General features: G+C 40.6%; 1 protein-coding gene across 2 annotated transcripts in view; it reads left to right on the top strand.

Annotated features, from left to right (window-relative positions):
• Positions 1-21,667, top strand: part of cxadr (CXADR Ig-like cell adhesion molecule) — a 43,340-nt gene that overhangs the window by 5,831 nt on the left and 15,842 nt on the right. For both annotated transcript variants that reach the window (XM_020612388.1, XM_020612387.1), the window contains exon 2: positions 20,592-20,755. In XM_020612388.1, the coding sequence (XP_020468044.1) occupies positions 20,592-20,755 (164 nt within the window). The remainder of the gene's footprint in view (positions 1-20,591; positions 20,756-21,667) is intronic.

Here is a 21,667-nt window from a genome sequence, read left to right as displayed (position 1 = left end):
TCATCACTCGGCAGACCAGTGCCACTGCTCGCCTCCCATCGGTTGAAACATGTTGCAGCTACAGCTTTACCTCTAACTAAGCAGCCACCCGCTCTTCTGGGAGCCCCCTGACCATGGAAACGAAGCTGGAACATGTAGAATTGGATTACACTCCAGGGACCATGCTTTGTCCTCTGTAGTCTGGGAATGGGACAACCGTCACAGACATGTACATTAATATTTTAGCAAGCCCTGCTCCTACTCCTGTTCACCTGTACGGGAGTGTGAAACGATGAGCCTCTCTTTACCTTGCCTTCTTATCCCATCTCTCCTTTCTCCCCCTTCATTTCTTATTTGAATTACTGAATGAACAAATTGCTGCCTTCTAGAGAATCAGTAAAAATGAATAATAGTGGACCTTGTTTCTGGGTCCTGTTAATGGCTATGCAGGCACTGTGTTCAAAGCTCATTCCTTTTTCACAGGTAGGGAGTAAAACTTTCCCCTGGGCTGCTGCCAAAGCATTCTTGTGGAAAGATTAATTGGACGGATTCTACTTGACCCCCTTCATCATAAAGTTAAATTGACATTTTCAACTTTTATAACACTTAGGCCACAGTATTGACCTACTGACAGCACCAGACTATTCACCATCATGTAAATCGAATTACCATATGTGCTGTGTCATCTACTAATGGCTGGAAGATGCCTCATGACGCTTTGGGGCATTCTTCGTATTGGTGCCAAAAACATTTCAAAGGTTCAGGGCTTCAAACAAAGCAGGTACAATGATGTAGTGGTTTGTAGAACTTGGAGCAGCCCTTAAGACTAGGGTCCAAACACCATAATGCCTGGCTGATTTGATTCTGGTCCAGTCCAAGTAGCCCGTGGGTTATATTCAAATCAATAATACTTCTAATCGAGATATGCTGATATATATATATATACCTTATTAGTGTAGTTAAGGCCTGGTGTCACTGATGTTTTAACTTCCTGAATGATGATAATGATAAATATCATTATCATTATCATCATTCATAATGGCCATAATGCATATTAAATTAGCCAATTTTCAAAACTTTAAATAAAGCATATTTTGAAGCATTCGTGACTTTTGAAGATTTGGACATTATCGGTCACGCTGTTTTCTTTATTCGCGGCAAACAGTTTGTGTTGAAACACTGAGTTTCAGTGGAGGGAAACCAGCTTCAAAGTTTCAGTATCATCTGAACATCTCTAATGTTGTCCAGTAAGTTATTTTGACAGGGAAATGCAGCTTTAGCTTCAGTTATAGCACACCGTGATGTAGCTATCATCAAGTCTTTTATGAAGCAACACAGCTTTTCTTTAGCAGCTCATGAAGCTAACCACATAACTCAGCCAGTAATCAAAACCAAAAGACAACTTTTTTAGAGAATTACAGGAACCTTGTTTCAGAAAGCTCCTGATGTTATCACTGTAAGGAGTGTAAAGTAACTAAGGGGACAGAGGACAGGCAAACAGCCAGAAGAATCCCCTGAAATTCTGCTAAGGAAATAAACTCATTTTAGTTTAGGCCTGTACAGATTTATGGTTGAACTGATTGTCAATGATTGCAAAGATTTTTTTATGTTTATTTTACTTGCAAGTGGCCTTGTACAGTATTAAACCTAAATGTTCCCATTTGGTGGACCAGAGTTAACTTAAAATTCTTTTTCATCTGCTGTCCCTTCGCAGGTCACAATTAAAAACATAATCATAACAGCACCAAACAAAGTCATATAATTGGCTCTAAGACAATGCTAATCACTAGAAGTGACTCTGCCCCTTAATGCAAGGCTCCTTCTATATGTGCTGGGTTTATTTTAGCTGTACTAGCCAAAGTCTTTGAAGCATGAAATTGACTTGTGAATCTATACAAATGGTTGTAATTTGTCTTAATACACATATTTTACACATAGCAACCCTGCAAAGTGTTTTTGTCAGTGCCCTCCCCTGCTCTCATTCACCACACAAGAATGTTTTAATGCAGCCAAATTGTCGATATACTGTAGGTGATCTCACTTGTACATCTTTCTGTTGTCAGATTTCTGAAGTGTGAAAATTTGGTCATGGCTCAAATACAACCTTAATTAGCAGGTTGTTGTTTAGCATGGCTGCTGAAATTCCTAAATTATGAGCTGAACATGAATCGTGCTGCAGGAGAGGTATTTCCTTTGCTTATCCATGTAATCACTTGAAACAAGGTCACTGCAATGCTGATTTTCTGTGCTCTCTTGAGGCCATCGGTCATAATCACTGTGTTATGGCGATAAACACCCCTAAAGCACATTCATCACTTAGCTGCTTGATGTCCAGCTCTGCAACGCCCACACCGCCCTCTGTGCCTAATGAGGAATAATGGGCTCTGTGGCAAATCATTCACTGTGATAAGGGTTTTCATGTTCCTCACATCTCAAGTGAACATTAGCAGAATAGTGTTTTATGCAGATAAATGGCATAGAAGTGGAGAAAAAGCACAACGGGCAGAGGTTTATGCTACAAAATGCTGCATAATCATTTGGGAAAAGCGTTACCAGAAACTGTGTTCAGAATGAAGTTGGCACAATTATTTTGTAGGGACGTCCCAATCCAGTTTCTTGGCCCAGATACCGAGCCAATTCCGTTAATATTAAACCTCTGCTGATACTGATTCTGCTCCAGTGCTTATAGTCACTTATAGTAAATGTTCATTAAACGTCTGACATATTGATATTTAAATTAATATAGCACACTGTGTTTTTCAGGAGCTTCTTGACCCAAATCCCATCATCAGGTCCTGGTTCCAAAATACAGTATTAGGTTTATTACCTTAAATTATTGACATGAATAAAAACATAACTGGAAGCTGGTCAACACGCTCTCAGAACTACAGGTTCAATACAGGGCAGATACTAACTAGTTCTTCATAGACGTATGTGAACACACCATTTGTGTAACCATTACGGTTCTGACATTTTAATAACACTTAACAAAAGGTGGCAGCTGTCGTAGCACCACTATAAAAAAGCAGAAAACCTACCCTGTCTAGACTGAAAGCACAGTATGTGCAGCATGTAACATCTTTTGTGCACATCGCAGGAGGCTCACACTTATTTCTATACTGAGCATGTGTTCCCTCGCACATAGGAAGCACTTGGTGTACAAAAACACACAGAAGAAGCATTTTGGAAAAGGGAAAACTCTGGTCCACAACTCAGACAAATAACAGACAGTGAGGGAATTACTGGCTACACTTACATTTATATGTACAGTCCATCCAACCTGTGGTAAAACGGCAACTAAAGTCTACACACTTTAAAAACTTTTCTGATTGCAGCAAGTGAGCTTTCACTGTTTTGGTGGATTCTGTGGAGATTTCTAGGCGTGTAACTCCAAAAAAGTAGACCTGAAACTGAAAACAGGCTTCAGGTGACAGCTACGTTGTACGTAAAGCTTGAGTGATATGCCAGCTGACGGGGGTAGTGTAGGCAGCTGATTGATTAATAAAAGCAGCTTACAGTGTTGGCTGCATTTCAAAAACGAGACCGAGTCTGCCCAAATACAGGACTGTAGTTCTAAATGAGGATCAGAATTGGATCACTTTTATTCTGACTGATACCAGTCCTGTGAAATATGCCTGGATCGGTGCCAGTACTGATACTGAGTATTGAATTGGGACTGCTCTAATATTTTTTTAGTTAAAGCTTTAATGACGACTAAGAACAGTGATAATCCATTTGTATCTATTTTGTCATGGTAGTTCACTCTTCAGGTGGTGCATAGGTTTAATTTGTTATTCAGATTTTGTCCTAGACTGTAGACATTATAACACACTGTGTTTTGTCTGTTGAAGAGTTTTCAAGGGAAGTGGAATAGCCTGTTAAAATGGAATGGAATTAGAAAATTATCCACAGCCAGCATTCAGGTCTTCATAGCATTACTATCTCACTGTGATGATACACAATGTGGCAGGACGTTTCTCAGGGTGTTGCATCTGCAGGTGCTGCTGTGTACTCCTGCTTACCTGCTAGCTAGGCATCATCTCAGCTCCTCACACGCTCACTCTGTTAGAGTATCTGAGGGCTAAAGACTTGGAGTTAGTGGTGGCTTCTATATATGGAAAAAAAAAAAATCACTGCAGTTTGTAAAACAGACCTGACAATTTACTCTGGCAGTAAATCTTTTGTTGCCAGTTCTAATTTCCATTGAATGCATCAGTTTGGATTTAACTTCCATATCATATTGTGCATGTCACATTGCTATCGGCTAATTGTCTTGCCCATAGAACTGTCCTTCAACAGTAGGCCCTCTCTCTGCTGAGAACATTGGCATTAATTGTGTGTCTAATCTTGAAAAATATGGCTGCGAAAATAAGCGACATAAGGTGGAGGAGGAGGGGGTAAAGCAGCTGCTGGAGCCATTTTTAGCATCTCTATCTCATTGAAAAACAAGACACATTGTCAGCTACAGGTATGGTGGCAAAGGCAAATAAGTGTTGATGTAGAAAGCCTCTTCCTACATGAATTTGCATCCTATGGTGCTGATTTTGAAGTCTGTCTTATTCTGATGTTTAATCCTCATATCAAATTAGGCCATATAGTTACGTTGATGACTCCTGCGCATAGAACAAAAGAGATGTGTTATGAAAAATGCTGCTGCCATGCACATATTCTGAGCAATTGTTTACCCTATTAGAGATTTTAGAATAACATTAAAGGGGCTGTGTAATGAAATTGTATGATGTAGGCCGAATCTTGTTAGGAGCATTAAAAGAGTCTTGATACAAAGCAACAGAGAATTAGACCCAGAAAATCCAGTTTCTTGTAACATTTGTTGCCTCAGTAATCATGGCAATGCTAAACTGAAGCCACGGAATACAGTGCACATCATGAGTTCTGAATCCGCAAAGAGTACAGATATTAGATTTTAATGTTAAGATAGACGGACTATGCAGCTATATATGTATCGGTTACAACTGCAGTGCATTGTTTGTCATCCAAGTGAACCTCACCACTGCTCTGATGCAGATCAGTTTCATGGTATTGAAATATGAGTTGATATCAGTTTGCAGGTGTGGAAAGAAAAGGAAAGTTACTAAACATGCACGCTGTAGCACTGTTGCAAAGTGTCCCTAATCTCTTTTGGAAATATTAATGCAAGGAAACACTTTGTGTCATGAAAGAGCATTGCATGAAATTAGATTGGATGAAATCTTTCCCCACAGGGGAAATGGGTCATTCAGAACAGAAAAATTTATCACTCCAATGTTTGAGTATCTTGATTGTGAAAGATTAATATTTCTTCAAGGCCCATGCAAAGAGAAATCAGTGATTTGTCTCTACGTAAACACATTCTACCTGTTAGAAAATAGACCTGAAGCATGTGGCACTGAACTGCCTTGTTAGATGAATAAGAAAGAACTAGACATACATTATAGCATCTGCTTAGGGTATAAAGTTAAAAAGAGCAGGTTGGTATTTCAAAATGATAGATAAAAATAGATCTCTTTTTAACAGCAGTAAACAGTGGGCACTGGTGAACAGTAGAGCTCCAGCTGCTGTTTCACCTTCTCATACAGAGCTGGAATCCATTTTTGACTTAAATCCTGCTCTCTTGTAATTGTGTGCCTCAGCTTCAGAGTTGCCGTCATTTGTCTAAATCCCACATTTTCAACAACACAGGCACGTGTCATTGCAAATGAAATAGCTTATAGCTTCAGTTACTGACTTGACCCCAGTGGAGTGGAATTATCAGCTGATATGCTCTGAAGTAGCTGCTAACACTGGCACTGCTACTTGCCTGATGTTGACTGCGCTCGCAGCATACTGTCCTGTGGCGTGACAAACTCAGAACACGTATTTGTTACTGCTTTAAACAGCCTTTAAACTCTCATACTTGCATGATCTCTTAACTGATAGTGTACCATGCAGTGTTTTTCATTTTCAAACTAGTGTGCCAGAAAAAAACAAAAAGTCAGCTGATGGTTTTTAATTTTATGTTTAGAGAACTCAAAAAGTGGAGTGCAAGTGTATATCATTGTATGAATTTGAAATAGGTCATTCAGATGGGTTCCATTCACTATGGTTTTACAGCCAGGTGTCCAAAATGAGTGTGGCTACCTTCCAACTCCCCTCTGTTCCATTTACATTCATTATAATGTGTGTTTTTTTTTTTTTTCCTGGTCCTCCTGAGAAGTTGTTGGATCATATTTATAATGACTTGGACAGCTACAGTTGGATATAGAAAAAGCTCAGTACCTGAACCACAGCGAGGTCAGCAAGCCACAGCAAACATTTAATTACTGTAGTGCAATTTGGCGCCATAAGAGGAAATCTGCAGTTGGCTCAGTCACCGTCCAGAGAGATTGCGATTGAACTGAAACTAGTTCTGTGACTGGCTGGTTTGTGGTGAATAGAACACATATTACTGCACAACCTCAGTCATATGTGCTGCAGCAGGCACACAAGGGCCACTAGTTTGCAGTTGTTGCTGGCAGGTTCCTGAGGAACCAGCTATAACATTTCTTAATGGAGCCCTTGTAGAATTCATGGGCACATGCAGAGCTGCATGTCTGGTTGGCTTTCTCTTGGTGGCTGCTAATTGAAAGGAGTAGAGTGAAACCCCACCCGGTCTTATACTGGCTCTTACAGGTGGAACATCCGCTCTCTACTGAATCTCTCTGAGACAGGACGTATCTGAGGAGAGTAAGCAAATGATTTATCAATGACAGATAGTGCTATAACATTACTCAGCAGCCAGAGTTGGAGATTGATGACCTGTAAACACTTAAAAAGAGCCTGTGGCTGCCTACAGTGTCATTGGACATCAGTTAAGAAGTATTTTACCTCTAATGCTTATTAATTGGCCATTAACAAGTTTGATAGCATTGTAAAATCCCAAGAGATAATTACAGACTTAAAAAAACAGACAAGTGAATTTTATCTGGACAGGAGAAATCCATATCTCTCTGCCGTGAGGTCCGGTGTGGTGAAATAGTGCAGATAGCCTTGACCTTGATCGATCTGATCTGCTTAAACATATATTGATGCTAGACCCCTTATGATCTGGTAATCAATGACAAGAAATATTAAACTCAAGTCAACTCATAAACATCAGGGCAGAACATTTACTGTCAGGTTGTCTTTGAATCAAGTTTTTTTTAACCTGTATCAACATGAAGTCTGTTTATGTTTGCATGTACAAGCCACAGCATGTAAGGTAAACTCTTGTCATTGTGCAGTGACTCAGTCACTTACACTGAGATTTGGTACTTGGCAGCCTTGTCCTATAAGCTGTGTTTGGCTACTCAGGGGTCACACCTATGTACATGTCATTAGAGCCAGCGGGGAGTTAGCTTGTGTTGCTGGTTTTAGGCAAATCACTGCTCCATCCGCTAAACACTTAACCACCAGATGACCTTGCAGAATCCTCCTCCAGTATCAGGTGGTTTGTGACATTTTACTCCCTTTTACATGACCTATGTTCAGTTAAACAACATATTGTTAGCATGGTAAATAGTCAGCTTTATATGTAGAAGGTGCGGCAGTATAAAACAGATGTTCCCCCCCCCCATTAACTGATGGAATTTTTTACTCAATGTTTCTAGTAACAACAAGGAATGAATGTTTTTAGTTCAGTACAGGTAAAATTAGATTTTCCTGTTTTGTCTTCTATGTTCTTTCCAAGAAATATTGACTTTTTAAACACACAAGTGATTATTGAAGAATTATGGTTATAATCCTTGACTTTAATGAAATCACACCATACTTTCAGATATGATATTATGTGTCTATATATTAGCTTGGGCATGAGTCTGCCGTTCCCAAGCAGGATTCAGAGTGCCTGTTTACAGGAAAACGGTGCAGCATGTAAACCAATGCAGTTTATCGCACTGATCTGTGTCACTGCATAATTTCTGCTGTTCATGCTGTAATGTTACTGCTTGTACAAACAGAACTTCCTATTGCTGCTTCACATGAAAGCATTCAACTTGTGACACACAGGGTGGCCTTTATTGTGAAGCAACCACAAGATGTGGTGTGTTTGTCACCGAGGTTAGTAATGACAACAGCTACAGATCCAAAGTGCATCTTTAACACATCATCTGTATTTTTTAAGTCAATACAGTGGGTTTGTCTGGCTGCAGTGGATAAACCAACTGCTGTTGTATGTCTGACAAAGTAGCTGCTCAATGAGTGTTTGCTGTAGTATTAAACCACACTTGTTTCCATGGAAACAACAGGTGTTGCTAAATCTTAAATATTACACCTTGAATGACTTGATTGTGCACCCCTATTTGATGGCTGTCGGGGGAGAATAATGTGGTGTTCTACGTACATTGTAATACAGGTGTTGTGAAAATATACCTGCTTGTTTGGTTTTTGAAGCTGCACTTGCTTTTAATTTGAGGGATTAGGCTCCTGTTTTGTATCTCTAGTATCGGCTTTACTCCACAGTGCACTACAAACTAGAAACTGATTCAGAAGCAATTTAATGTTGGAGTAATGTACAATATCGATGTTTACTATGCTGCCTTTTGTTTGAGTCCAGTTTGCGGCGATCAGCTTTTTGAGATTCTTTTTATAGATATTTGGTTTGTGGAGATGGATTTGATTAGCTTATGAAGACGATCAGGGACCAAAATAAAATCCCTGTTCCCTTCCTGTGGTTCTAGCTAAACTAGTGCAGTAGAGTTATTTTTATGTCTTGTCACTTAATGGTGTGTGTGTAGACTAGAGCAGTTGTGTTGAGTTTTTTCCTCATGTCTAGGCTGAGATTGTGCACTGGAGGCATAAATAAACCCAGCAGTCTGTGTTAAGCTGTAACAACACCTGGCAGTCTTTGCCTGCAGCTTCCTATAGGGCTCAACACTCAGGTGCTTTAACTACACCTGCCTCAGAGAACGTCTGAGTGAAGAAGACTCCAGCCATGACACATCAGGCCTGTTTTAGTACCTTTGCAGAGAACAAAACAAGGAAGAAAAGGGATCATCTTGTTATCTTATAACAGCTGCCTTATCTTGATGTCCTGCTGTAGTGTGCCCCCCCCCCCACACAGGAGGAGGTTACTGTCTGTGTTGTTGCACTTTCACAAAGACCTCCTTCTGGCTGGTAGAGGATGGTTTGAACAGGGTGAGAGGGTTTATGGTGGCTTCACGTTAGGGACCCTGGCCCGGCTCCGAGTACATTTTGATCAGTGTGAACACAAGCACAGTGGACTCAGGCATGGTGCTCGAAGAGATGGCCTTGAGCATAATTCATATGTACTCAGTTACAGTCCACAGGAGATGTTTGAGCACGGTTGCGTCAACCAAGGGAGTGGGCTGCTATGTGATGTCATAACTATTAAAATCTGTTGGGTAAAACGGTAACAAAACATGGCTGTGAAAGGATCTCTGTGGAGTAACAAACAAAAACTCTTTGTCAGTATTTACATGTGTGTGGGTACCTGTGCCCATTTGATGATGCAAGTGGCTGCTGCTTCTTTCTTCGTCTTGGATATGCCTACTGCCACCTACTGTATTGGACTGTGTACATACACACATACTGGGGCATGGAAAGCAGACCTGCGGGGGAGAGGGGAAGGGGGAGCAATAGTGCTCATGCACGGTACCAAACAATTGTACCTAATGTAAAAACATCCTTAGAGAGAACTGATGTTTTAAATGCATTTGAAAAGGAATCAGTGTTTTAGTTAAGTATTTTGTCAGTACAGCTTTCAGCAGCAATCGGGTATCTTTTCTGTGAAATACACTGTGTTGGTCCTGTGGTCTGTGACTCTGGGCACAAAACACATAAGACTGTGTGTAGAGTGTCATAGTAGTGAGTCCTAAAACCCAAAAGTGAGTTAGTAGTTTTTGTACTTGGGGTTCCCTTGCTCTGAAGTCATTTTGAATGGATTTTTGGTTTGACACCTGAAATAAGGTCCATGATTAACACAAGGCCAATACATTTTCACATTTTGTTCTTGAGAAAATCAGCTATAATCAAGATATCAGAACCATTTCTGTTTTGAACCAGTGAACACAGTCAGATTTAAGGGAAATATGTGGCAGCTGAGATATCACATGTTTACCGTTTTTCATCTCTTTAGGATAATGACAGTTTTATGTTGGATAAGCTATTTCCACTAGTGGTCAGTTAAGTGTAAAAATATGCTGCACTCCATCCAGACGAACTGGGGAGGAACTCAGGAATTCATTGGGAGGCAGCTGTATTTGAATTCTTGATATTTTATACTTTTCTCTGACTGTCTGCATTCTGGCCTCACCCCTTAATCCTTTTAGTGGTTTGACTGAGAGTCACAACAGTCTGTACCTCTCCATAGGCATCTGCTTAACATGGATTTTGTGTGTATGTGACTGCATTTATCTCAGCTCCTCTAAAGTGAAGTAGAAACTAGTTCTCAGTTGACTGAGTACAACGTGCCAGAGTTGTTGGTGTCAGTGATTTGTTTCAGATGGTATGAGGAAGTAGTCTCATTGTGGACAAAGACAAAGTGTTCATTCTCACAGCCCCAGAAATGAGAGATTGTTCCCCTCCTGACGAGTTTGAGTTCATGTAAAATTCCATCCCTAATGACCAGGGTCTGAAATTAACACCTCCAGGTGCCAAATGTGGGTACATTTCCCATATGGCAGGTAAATGTGAGAACCTGCCACAGTGGTAGGTAAAGGTTTGTAGCAGAATAGACATGCAATAAAACGGTATCTGAAGAGTCTTTACTGTGGGAGCCCTGGTTCTTTGTTGGAGTTTGAGACACACATACACAATTGTACTTCTATGTTTGCGAGGACACTCACTGACATAATGCATTCCCTAGCCCCTTACTTAACCATCAGAACTAAATGTCTAACCTAAACCCTAAAACTAAGTCTTAATCCTAAAAAAGCTGCTTCAGAGAGTGACGACCGGCCAAAATGTCTTCACTCTGTAGCAAAAAATACTTTTTTGGTCCTCACTATATGGCAAGTACAAGAACACAGGTGCATGTGTGAGCATGCGCCGCACAAAGAGGAGACCAGACTTCATGGATCGTGCAAAGAAGCAGGTGATTGCGGTAGAGTAAGGTGTCTCAGAAGGAGCTTTATGCATCCAAAGGATTTATTAAGCTTATTGTGGCTTTTAAATATTAATTAATATATGACTTTAATGAATTTATTAACTGCTGATTGATTATATTAAACCAGTTTTGCTCTGGCCTCTTTATGTATGTATTCAACAAATACCTTATTATCTCAATGAAAGCTTGAAGCAAATGTGTATGTGATGCAAAAGGGCAGTTTATTATTTTTTGTTTTCGTTGTTTTTTCCCCCCCCCCCCCCCATCTACCTTGGCTAGTGAGTCAAAAAGTTAATTTCAGACCCTGCTAATTATACCTAAAGCCAGGTTTGTTGGGAGTTCCAGAAAGGAATTTGAATCCTTAATTTATCTGCCCTACGACGGATTGGCGACCTGTCCAGGGTGTACCCCGCCTTCGCCCGATTGCCGGCCGGGATTGGCTCCGTCCATCAATGGTCTGAATGAAGTAGCTGCACTCTGCACTTGTGTCTGAGTGCTTAATCAGCGACACTGTCTCCTGCTCACAGTTGGTATTGTAACCTGGGGCCTTACAAAGGCCGGGGCTGGGGTGCAGGCGGGGCCTGGTTTGTATCAGACACTTTATTTGTTTTGGGGGAAGGGGGACAGGATAGGCTGCAGCACAGCTACCTCCCCCTCAGTGCACTGAAACTCCCACGTCAGGAGAGAGAAAGGCTCCCCTGACTACACCCCACTGAGACATGTGGCTTTCATTTTCTTGGCATATAAACTGCTGGAAGTTCAGAACATGAATACCTGCCTTTAATAAATATATATTTCATCAACCTTACCTAATCCTCATTCGTTATTTACTTTATAAATACCCTTTTTGCAAGGCCTTTACTTGTGTTTTGGATGATCCTGTTGTACCTCTAATTTAGAAACTAACACTGAAATGCATGTCATCACATCAACACATGATTGCAGTGCGTCTCCAATCTCCTGTACAGATTATGCAAGCCCCCCTTTTTGTAGGCACTGTCAACTACAATGTTCTTCATATTAGCTAGACTGAAAGCAGGTCTGATGTGGAAGTAAAAAGTGGATCTGGTGTGACATGAGAACTATTGTACATGTTGGCAGCAGATGTAGGTTAGCCCATCAAATACCTGAGTGCTGCCTCACCCTTGTGTTTTTCACTTTGGCCAACACTTTCTCCATTAAGCACTGAGTGAAGATTGATTTAAAACTTCTACCTGATCCTCCACTCCTCCTCCTGTAATGAGGATTAAGTGGCAACAAACAAAATATATCTTTGCACCATTTGTTCAGTCATGCAAACTGTTCTCACATGCTCAGTAATTGCTTGCAGGGAAATATTTTCTTATTTTCATCTGCAAAATGAGGAGACCAGGATTTTATAATTGCTCCTCTGATATTGCAGACTTGGCAATATTAGAGCTGTTTCATTTGCATTTCTCCAGTTTTATTAAAAAATCCTAGTTGCAACAAACTAGGTACACCAGTGTACCTTATTGACACAGCTCATATTCAGCTCCTTCATGTGCCTTTGCCTGTTTTCTGTTTTAATTAACCAGCAATGTTATATTGTGGGTTTTGTCAAGCTGCTAGCTCATTGTACATGACAAGTGCAGAACCTCCATGACCTGTTTTAGTTGACAAAGAAAACTGTAGGAAATATTAGCACCTACCATTAGTGCTGCTCTGTAGCATCACAAAGGCGCCTGAAGGACTAACACATCGACCTCTATAAAGAATATTGAGGTTGATGACGGCTCCTATTTTGGCATCACTGAAGCATTAAACAAGATGGCCCAGTAAACTGTTGAGTGTGTTGTCCTTTTGTTGGCCCTAATGTCATTCTCAAAGCTAACACTAAAATAACCCCCCTCAGAGCTATCAGGCCTAAGGAATCTCAGACCACTATCAATTGATAGGAAAGACTTAAATTGATTAGCAAATTAGATGCTGTTGTGTTTAACACACAGTAGGTGTGACAATCTCAGAGGCTCTTGAACATGTGTACTTACCTCAAGAAGGATATTGTTTTCATTCATGTGAAAAAATTACGCAAAAGTAAAGTTGCTAATAGGGGTTGGCAGTGATTTTCAAATATTCAAATGGTCATAAAAATGTATTTTTAAATCCAGTATTTCATGCGACTATAGTTTTTGCCATTTAAAACAATGAGCCACTGTTTTGTTTTTACTGGCACCTGGAAAGAATGTGGTCAGGGTCAGTATGTCATTTTACAACAGGGCCAAATACAGACGGCGCAAACATGCAGAGACTACAGCATCGAAAAATTCTACGTGGAACTCTAAGAAAATAAATGAAAATAAGGTGTGGTGCAAGCTTTGCCAGGTTAGGTTGGCATATCTGTATCATAAATCAACAATTACACACAGCCATTTGAAGGCAAGGCATCTAGCAGAAAGTGGGGCGTGGTCTGTAGATCAACGGGGTGATCTTTGAATAATTGTCACATAGTTCCCAGTGAATATTGAATAATGTTTTAGCTTACTCTGTGAACTGCTGTCTTGCCTATCAGCATTATGCCACAGGCCGCCTCCATATTGTCACTGGCTCATTTTGTCCCTGGGCTTCAATAAATCCGGAAGGACACAGGCCTTTTTGCATGTGTGTGGGTGTGTGCGTTTTCTCTACAGGTCCCGGAGACACTGGAGACACTATTTTCCTCTCACAGGGGTGGGGGATAGAGGCACTGAGGGATCCAGTGGGCTTGTGGCTAGCTTTAAAACAATTCATTGTGGTAGAGATGTTAGAGAGTCAGTAGCTGCTTGAATCCGCTGTTCTAAACCTTGTACAATGGTAATGCCTTCTATAAATAAGAAACATAAATCCCAAGGCCAGGACTTGAGAAGGTTTGTGATGAGGACTCTACCTTTTTCGATTAACTGCGCATTAAGGTACATGCCAGTGTGAATTTGTGCTTCCTCTCCTCTTTCTTCTCTCTCTTCCTTTACACTCAGTTGTTCAGAGCCATCTGTTTTTGACTGATGGTGGGATTACTAATCTAATTTGTATAAAACTATCAAATTCTCCCTTTTAATGATTATGTTGATTTATTGTATTGTAGAAATTGTTTTATATAGAAAAACAGCAGGATGATTGGTAAACCCCGCCTTTCATAAATGAACTAATTAAATCAGCAGTATTGTCATTCTTGATGTTCATGGATACAAGCAGCAATTGGTTGCTGTGGATATTCAGAGCAATAGCATTAACCACATCACCCGGAGGCTCATTTAAAAGCTGCCAAATCCTCAGGCGGCCGAGTAAAGTGCCTGTCATTTGTCACTCCATCATTTAATGTTCAATTATGTCAAAACAGCCTCTAGGTCATCCGTGCTGGGAATTGATGCAGCCCTGTGTGGGCAAGTGAGCTTTCAAGCTGTACTACAGCACAATTGGCATGATTCAACCATCCCAGCCCTGTGCATCACTAAATAAGGCACAGCTAAACTCACAGCATCCACATTGCTTCAAATTGAATAGTTCCAGTGGGGGCACTGGAGCGAGCATTCACTGCCTTTTTGACCAGCAACCAAGTTATGAAGTTATGCTCTGCTGTGCCTGAAATAATTGATGTTCTTCGGCTCAGTCACAGGGGATTGGTTTAGCTGTTTAAGATGGGGAGAGTGTCTGTGCTGTTTAATTTGCTCGTTGCAGAGCCCCAGACTTCCTATAATGAATCACCAATGTTCATCCCACCATCGTTGCCCACCTTGGAAAATGTGCCACGTTCTTCAAAGGCTCTGTTGTCATTTCTCTTTGATGTGAGATGCTTTCTTCTCTCTTGGTTGTAACTTGTGAATCCGATTCATACGTGCAGGAGTAAACACTGCACATCCGTTTCCCTGCCACACATTTTATTTGTAAGTATGTTGCTGCAACACTTAAAACTGGAGTGAAATACCACTGAGGCATACAGTATGCCAGCCTTTCAAAGAAGGTAAACACAAGTAAATCCCAGTACAGCATCATTCACCTAATTCACCTAGCCCAGCTTTTTCTTAACATTCTTGTTGCTTTGTGAGCCTGAAATAGCCCCTGCCTTCATCTCCCCATAGTAAGACTTGGCTTTTCAGACTTTACTCTCAAGGATTCTCCTTAAGGTCAGTGAGTGGAGAAAGAGGATTATGATCTACTGTGTACCCTGCCAGTGCTCTTAAGGTCTGGCTAACACATGGGACAGGAGAGGGTAGCTTGTCAAAGTGTTTGAAGGTTTATTATCGTCTACTGAAGCTGATCTTTTTTCCCCTCCTCATTCAAACGTTCAGTACGTACCCTGGTCAAAAATGTTTAAAAACATATTTAAGAGACCTGCATCAAGATTGTTTGTGTTGATGTAAAAAAAAAAAAAAAAAGGCATACATTTCTTAAACTCCCAAATATCAATGTCAGTATTGTCCTCAAAATTTTGTATCATTCAGGCTACACTCTTTAGGTATATATTTATATTTTATGTATTTATTTAGCCACATAATTTCCTCACCATATTTTGCTCATGTTTATAATGTTTCGTTTTAGTGAGACTGAACAAATGTTTATAAAGATGCCTCAACATGTTAAGTCCTTGTCAGTGGATAAATATTATTTTTCCATTTCCACAACTCTCCCTCCTGTCTCCACCCACTGAATCTCTTTCTGCCTTGCTATACCTCCTTCTCTGTCCATCTGCCTCTCTCATGCCTTCTCTTAAGCACCACGGCAACCTTCTCAAAGGGATTGGTTGCCAGGAGACGGGATTCGCTCCCCATTGTATGTTGACAAAGGTGGAGGGGGTGGGTGGTGCAGTGGTTACAATCAGCAGGACTGGAGAGAACTGGAGGCCCCGGGGACCAACACCCCACAGTTTTGGGTGTGTTAGAGAGGTGGACTGGGGGATGGGGGTCTATAGGGTGGAGCATGCTGACACCCTGAATTCCTCTTGTTCATTCTAGAGCTCCCACGCTAGGATGTGTTGTGTCAGGCAGTGCGGCTTCCTACTGTATGGACACACAGTACAATGCACACTTTTAGGTCTGAGTATCATTGCAAAATGTTTGATGCTGGTTCCTAAATGATACTTAATGGAAATTCGTAGCATTTATAGATGATCTAAAAATATACATAACATTCTTTTTATCCCCCCCCCCCCCCCAAAAAAAACATACATTGCACATTTTGGTGCAGATCATTAGTTTTATTTTTCAACTCCTTGGTATTTTTGTGCACTCAAAGGGTGCCTGCAGTCCACGTGTTGAAGTGTCCTTGGGCAAGACACAGTTTAACATAGTTTTCCTTGGACTGTAATGATGGTCTCTCTTATCAGCAGCTTTTATTGCTGTGAAGAAGAAAGCCAGTTTCCTTCTGCTCTGGTGCCATTACCCTAAAGACCGGCAGTCACCTAATATAAGCCACTGATAATATGGAGTACTCTCCCACTATGGCAGAGACTTTGAGCTCAATAAAATCTTTTCTACTCTGTCATGTGCTCCAGGGATCACTAACGTGACAGCTGATGGCTACTGATAAACACTGTAAGCTGTTTTATTAAGCTTGCTAGCAGGGTTCTTTGTTATTCCACAATGAGCAGCTAGTAGTAGAACATTTATTTTTTGTTGTGAAATCCTAAATCACAGGGTTTGCTCTAAGTAGCTCTTTCTTGGATAGTGGCAAGAGTTCTTGGTTTATAATTAGTCATGATCATTTGTGATCTTAAAGGCCCTGGAAGCATATTTTCCTCAATCAACCTTTTAGTGTGAGAAATGGGGTCCGTCCAAAGTGGGTGAGTTCAGCTAGAAAAAGGTGAAATTCCTCTACTTTATGTACGTCCATTCACCAACCAACATTTAGTAGCGTTTGGAAATGTGATGACAGTTGTGGTTAACTTTGAAGTATAAAACTCGGAGTAATACCTACAGATGTTGTCATCAAAGCTTTAACTCTGAAGGTTGTAAATGAAGTGATAAATACCAAATAATGGAACCAAACTTTCTAGGGCTTTTAATAAAAATAATTTGAGGTTTGGGGACTGCAGCTAACAATTATCTTCCTTATTAATTAATTTACAGATGATTTTCCCAACTAATTGGTTATTATTATTTGGTCTATCAGTGTCAGCTTGCGTTTGTGTGCTCCTGGCTGTTGACTGAATTTGGATTTAACCTTGGATTTCACTCATGGTGTTTAGGTCATCTGTCATCTGAACCACCAGCCAGACAGGTTTTTAAGCAAGCAACTCTCTGCCAGTGGAAAAGATGATATCCTCAAATGACACTTTTTCCTCTTTGCGTAGTGCTTAATGAAAGTGGCCTCTGGCTGAACTGTAAGTTAAACAAATGCAGACTAAGGCCTCAGACGTCTGTCGCTGATTTAACAAGTACATCAGACACTGTACTTGATTACCTGTCAGGGAGCACAGTCACTCTGGTAAACTGTTCCAGCTGAATGCTCTCTTACTCTATAACAATGCAATTTTCTCCCCTTTCTAAGCAATTTTGAAAAATGCCTAGCTTCTTCAAATGCCTGATGAATTGACACGGCTTTCTGTCATGCAGATGCCAAGCTGTGTGTGTGTGCTGACAGTGATAGACCTTATCTCACTTTTCTCTGTATTGTTCCCCGTTTCTCATGCTGCTGCTGAAGGCGATGGATCACTCCTATCAAGGACGTCTGTCAGAATCTGTGGGCCGAAACTACCAGCTGCAGCTCCAGAGGCTGTGGAACAAAACAGTGCTTTGCAACCATATTAACTGCTTACAGGCCCCAATCCTTCACAGCAGTGGGTGTGACTGAAACTGTCACTTTGTATATGTGTATGAGCTTGTGTGGTGTCTTTTCATTCAGTTGTCAGCCACAGCCCCAAGGGGAGTGTGGTTTGACACTGATATAGAGCTGATGTACTTCAACCTGTTGCTCACACCCTCCAAACTCAGAGGGCAGGGATCTGGAAATTTCCATCACACAGTCAACTGGCAGCATCCTCTTGGTCTCTAAATCATAATCACTAGAAAAGCATTATTTCTGTCATTTAAGTTGTGTACGTGATGAGATGCAGCAAACTTGACATAGCTTTGGGTGCTGCACTGCTGGGTGCCCTCCTTCGTGTCTGCCACCTGCCAAGTTGTCAGATAAAGAAAACAAAGGGAGTGGTCAGGTGGGTTAGAAACAGAGCTGCATGTGTCTATGCAGAGTTAAAGGGTGACTGGAGCCCCAACCTCAGCCCTCCTCTCCTGACCCCTTTGTTTTTTTTGTTTTTTTTATAGATGCATGTACTCTCATTTTGTTTCTCTTTTATGGAAATATTGTAATCAAAGCAAGAAGCTTTTCTGAGAGATAAGAGGTTAATTTTCCTTCTGAGTGTCTCCAGTTGCCAGGTTTTGCTTCTGTATCACCATTTATCTTTGCACATCAGGGTCAGCTGTTTGTCAGTTAGTGTAACAGCAGCTACAGTACATGAGAGATGCAGGTGAGAAAATGCTCTGGGTTTTGCGTTTTATAGGAGTGACAGTGGTGCGGTGGGTAGAGCAGTCGTCTCCCAACCAGAAGGTTGAAGGTTTGAATCTCTGTGCCTGCAGTCCACATGTTGAAGTGTCCTTGGGCAAGACACAGTTGTCTGTGATGGCGGTGCACATGCACGCAGCGGCCTGGGGCCCCTCGGCTCCAAACAAAATTCCGTTGTACATGTTACAATGACAATAAAATAAAGCTTCTTCTTATAGGAAGCAAAAATTCTTTTGTTGTAAGCAGAAAATGTTCTGTTACATTTTTTGTGTTTGTTTTTTAGCAGCAGCATACTGTGATGATGTCAGTATTTAAAGGCTGTTCTCCTCCCTGCTCACTGACTGGAGGGTGGCAGGATGTCACAAGGATTTTAATGTGTCAAGGCAGCATGTGACAACTCCATTCTCTATGGGCTGTGCTCCTTGCTGGGACTTAAATCTCTTATTGAATGAAGAACCTTAATCCAGTGGATGTCACCACGAAATTATGTTTATTCATTCTAAGAATAGCTGCTTAAGTTAATGCCCAGTTTGGTGGTGGGCCACAGTTTCTCTTTATCACCACCATTCCTTCAGCTAAACTATGTTCTGCTTGATTAGTCTGTTTTTTTCCATTGTGCTTTACATTATTTATATTTAAAGAGGCACTTTAAGATGAAGCTGTGTTTATTTTATATTTGTCACATTACCCAAGTCAAAACATTATTTTGGTTATTTTGCGTTCAAATGACACCATTTAAAGATCAAAGGTTTTTATTGTCAATTCACTATATGTGCAGGACATACAGAAACCAAAATACCGTTTCTCTCTCACCTAGTATTGAATGCCATTACCATTTAGGAAACTAAAATAAAATAAAAGTCGAGTAAAAATAGAATAAGGAAACTAAATCAAAGTGATCAGGATAAAACTCAGTGGTATAACCTAATAGGCTATGACTCAAACCATGTACAGTCAGTGACAGTAGTATCAATAATAAGATGTCAGATGGTTGTGAGATTGAGATGCACATGGACAGTAGTGCAAATGACCAACAGCAGCAGATATGACGGTAAAAACAGTCAGCAGCAGATTTACATGTAATACAACAAGAAGGGGGAATGTACTGGGTTTGTGCAAAACAGCAGAGGTAGTCTTTATGTTCTGTGGTGGGTTACGGTCCAGGGGAGGTAATGGACAGCATTCAGCATCCTCACAGCCTGGAGGATAAAGCTGTTTGTAAGTCTGGTGGAGTGGGCCTGAAGACTCCAATACCTTCTACCTGAAGGCAGGAGTCTGAGGTGGGGGTGTGCGGGGTGGGAGGTGTCCTCAGCAATGCTGATGGCTCTGCGGGTGAGGTGGGTGTTAAAAATGTCTGTGAGGGAAGGCAGAGGGGCACCGATGATCTTGCTGGCTGTTTTGTATTTAGATGCAAGCAATAGAAATTTCCATCACCAATAAAAGATTATGTATTCGGTCTGTGGACCTCTGTCAGTAGTTTTGCATAATGTTCAAAATGAACAGTGTCATTTACCAAAAAGCAATTAAAAACTGTGTAAGCAGCCAACCATTACCACTGAAGTGTAGCTCATTTTAACAAACCATTATGAATAAGTAATGTTTCAGAACATTTGTTGGAAAAGTTGTTTCTGTTGCCAAAGATTGAGACGAAAATAAAGAATTGTTAAACCGTGTCAAAAGAAGTTAAAAAATGAAAACTTAAATAGCTACAATTAGCCTGCATTTTGTTATGAGCCATTATGACAACTAGAGCTTATAGAGTCTGAAGTCATTGATATTCATATTCAGAATGTCACATGTACTTGGCCAGTGAAGGTGATTCTGATTCTTAAAAGAAAAAAAATCTTAAAAAGCATCAAATTATTATATTGTCCCTCCTGGGTTTCCGTATTTCTTTGATAGGTATGGCTGTGAAATAGGTCATCATTTCAGTTCTATACAGTATGAAACAGTGCTTAAAAACTCTTAAATTTAATTTGATGAATACTCCAGGAAACCTGTTTATTATGATGCACGTTGCAGTGTTGACATAAATTTCTTCCCTTTGTGTGTCCGTGTGCAGGTTTGGCCTCAGGTCTGGTTATTACATCTACAGGGTCGACGTCCATAGAGATGGCCAGTGGGCAGACTGTCAAGCTGGACTGCCAGTTTACTCTGGCAGCTGAAGACAGTGGACCACTTGATATAGAATGGAGTTTGACGACCTCAGACAACCAGGAGAAAGTGGTATGATAGATGGTCCCCACAAACATTGAAAATACTGTTTTATTTTAAAGAAATGGCAAATGAAACATTTGGAAGTTATGTTCCTTGATCAGCTTTTATTTATCACAGTTATTTTATGAGTTTGTATATATTTTTACAGTTGTGTTCTTCCATGAACAACAGGCACTATTAGGAACCCACACCCACTGAAGTCTGTGCTCACTTTTTTGGGCCCCATGAAAGCATATAATTCCAGTTGTCCCAACACTCAGTGTAACTAATGTTGTATGCTCATGGCCAGTTTTTGTTCTCTGTTGCCTCCATTGTGAAGGACACTAAGTCAGTTTTTAGGCAGTAATTCCACTTTAACCTTGCAAAGCAGTTTGGACAAGAGCTGCGCCAGTGTAAAGTATTTGTTTGCTGTACTTTGAGTCATTCAAGTTGAAAAACTCTGTAGGAGTGCAAATACACAGCACTGCAATCTCTGAGGTATGCATCATCCATATGGAATTTTACAATTCCATTAGCATAAGATTTTTCTATCGTTCATACAGATTTATTTGCAACATAAATCTACAGATAAGTCTGTGCATTTGGTTTCCAGTGTATACAGTGGGTACGGAAAGTATTCAGACCCCCTTAAATTTTCACTCTTTGTTATATTGCAGCCATATGCTAAAATCATTTAAGCTCATTATTTTCCTCATTAATGTACACACAGCACCCCATATTGACAGAAAAACACAGAATGTTTGACATTTTTGCAGATTTATTAAAAAAGAAAAACTGAAATATCACATGGTCATAAGTATTCAGACCCTTTGCTCAGTATTTAGTAGAAGCAACTTAGGTGCTGTCCATTTCTTCTGATCATCCCTGAGATGGTTCTACACCTTCATTTGAGTCCAGCTGTGTTTGATTATACTGATTGGA

Source organism: Monopterus albus, unplaced genomic scaffold, assembly GCF_001952655.1.
Source record: "Monopterus albus unplaced genomic scaffold, M_albus_1.0 scaffold124.1, whole genome shotgun sequence".
NCBI lineage: Eukaryota > Metazoa > Chordata > Actinopteri > Synbranchiformes > Synbranchidae > Monopterus > Monopterus albus.
The sequence above is the reverse complement of the archived record's forward strand: the minus strand, read 5'-3'. Positions and strand labels throughout refer to the sequence as shown.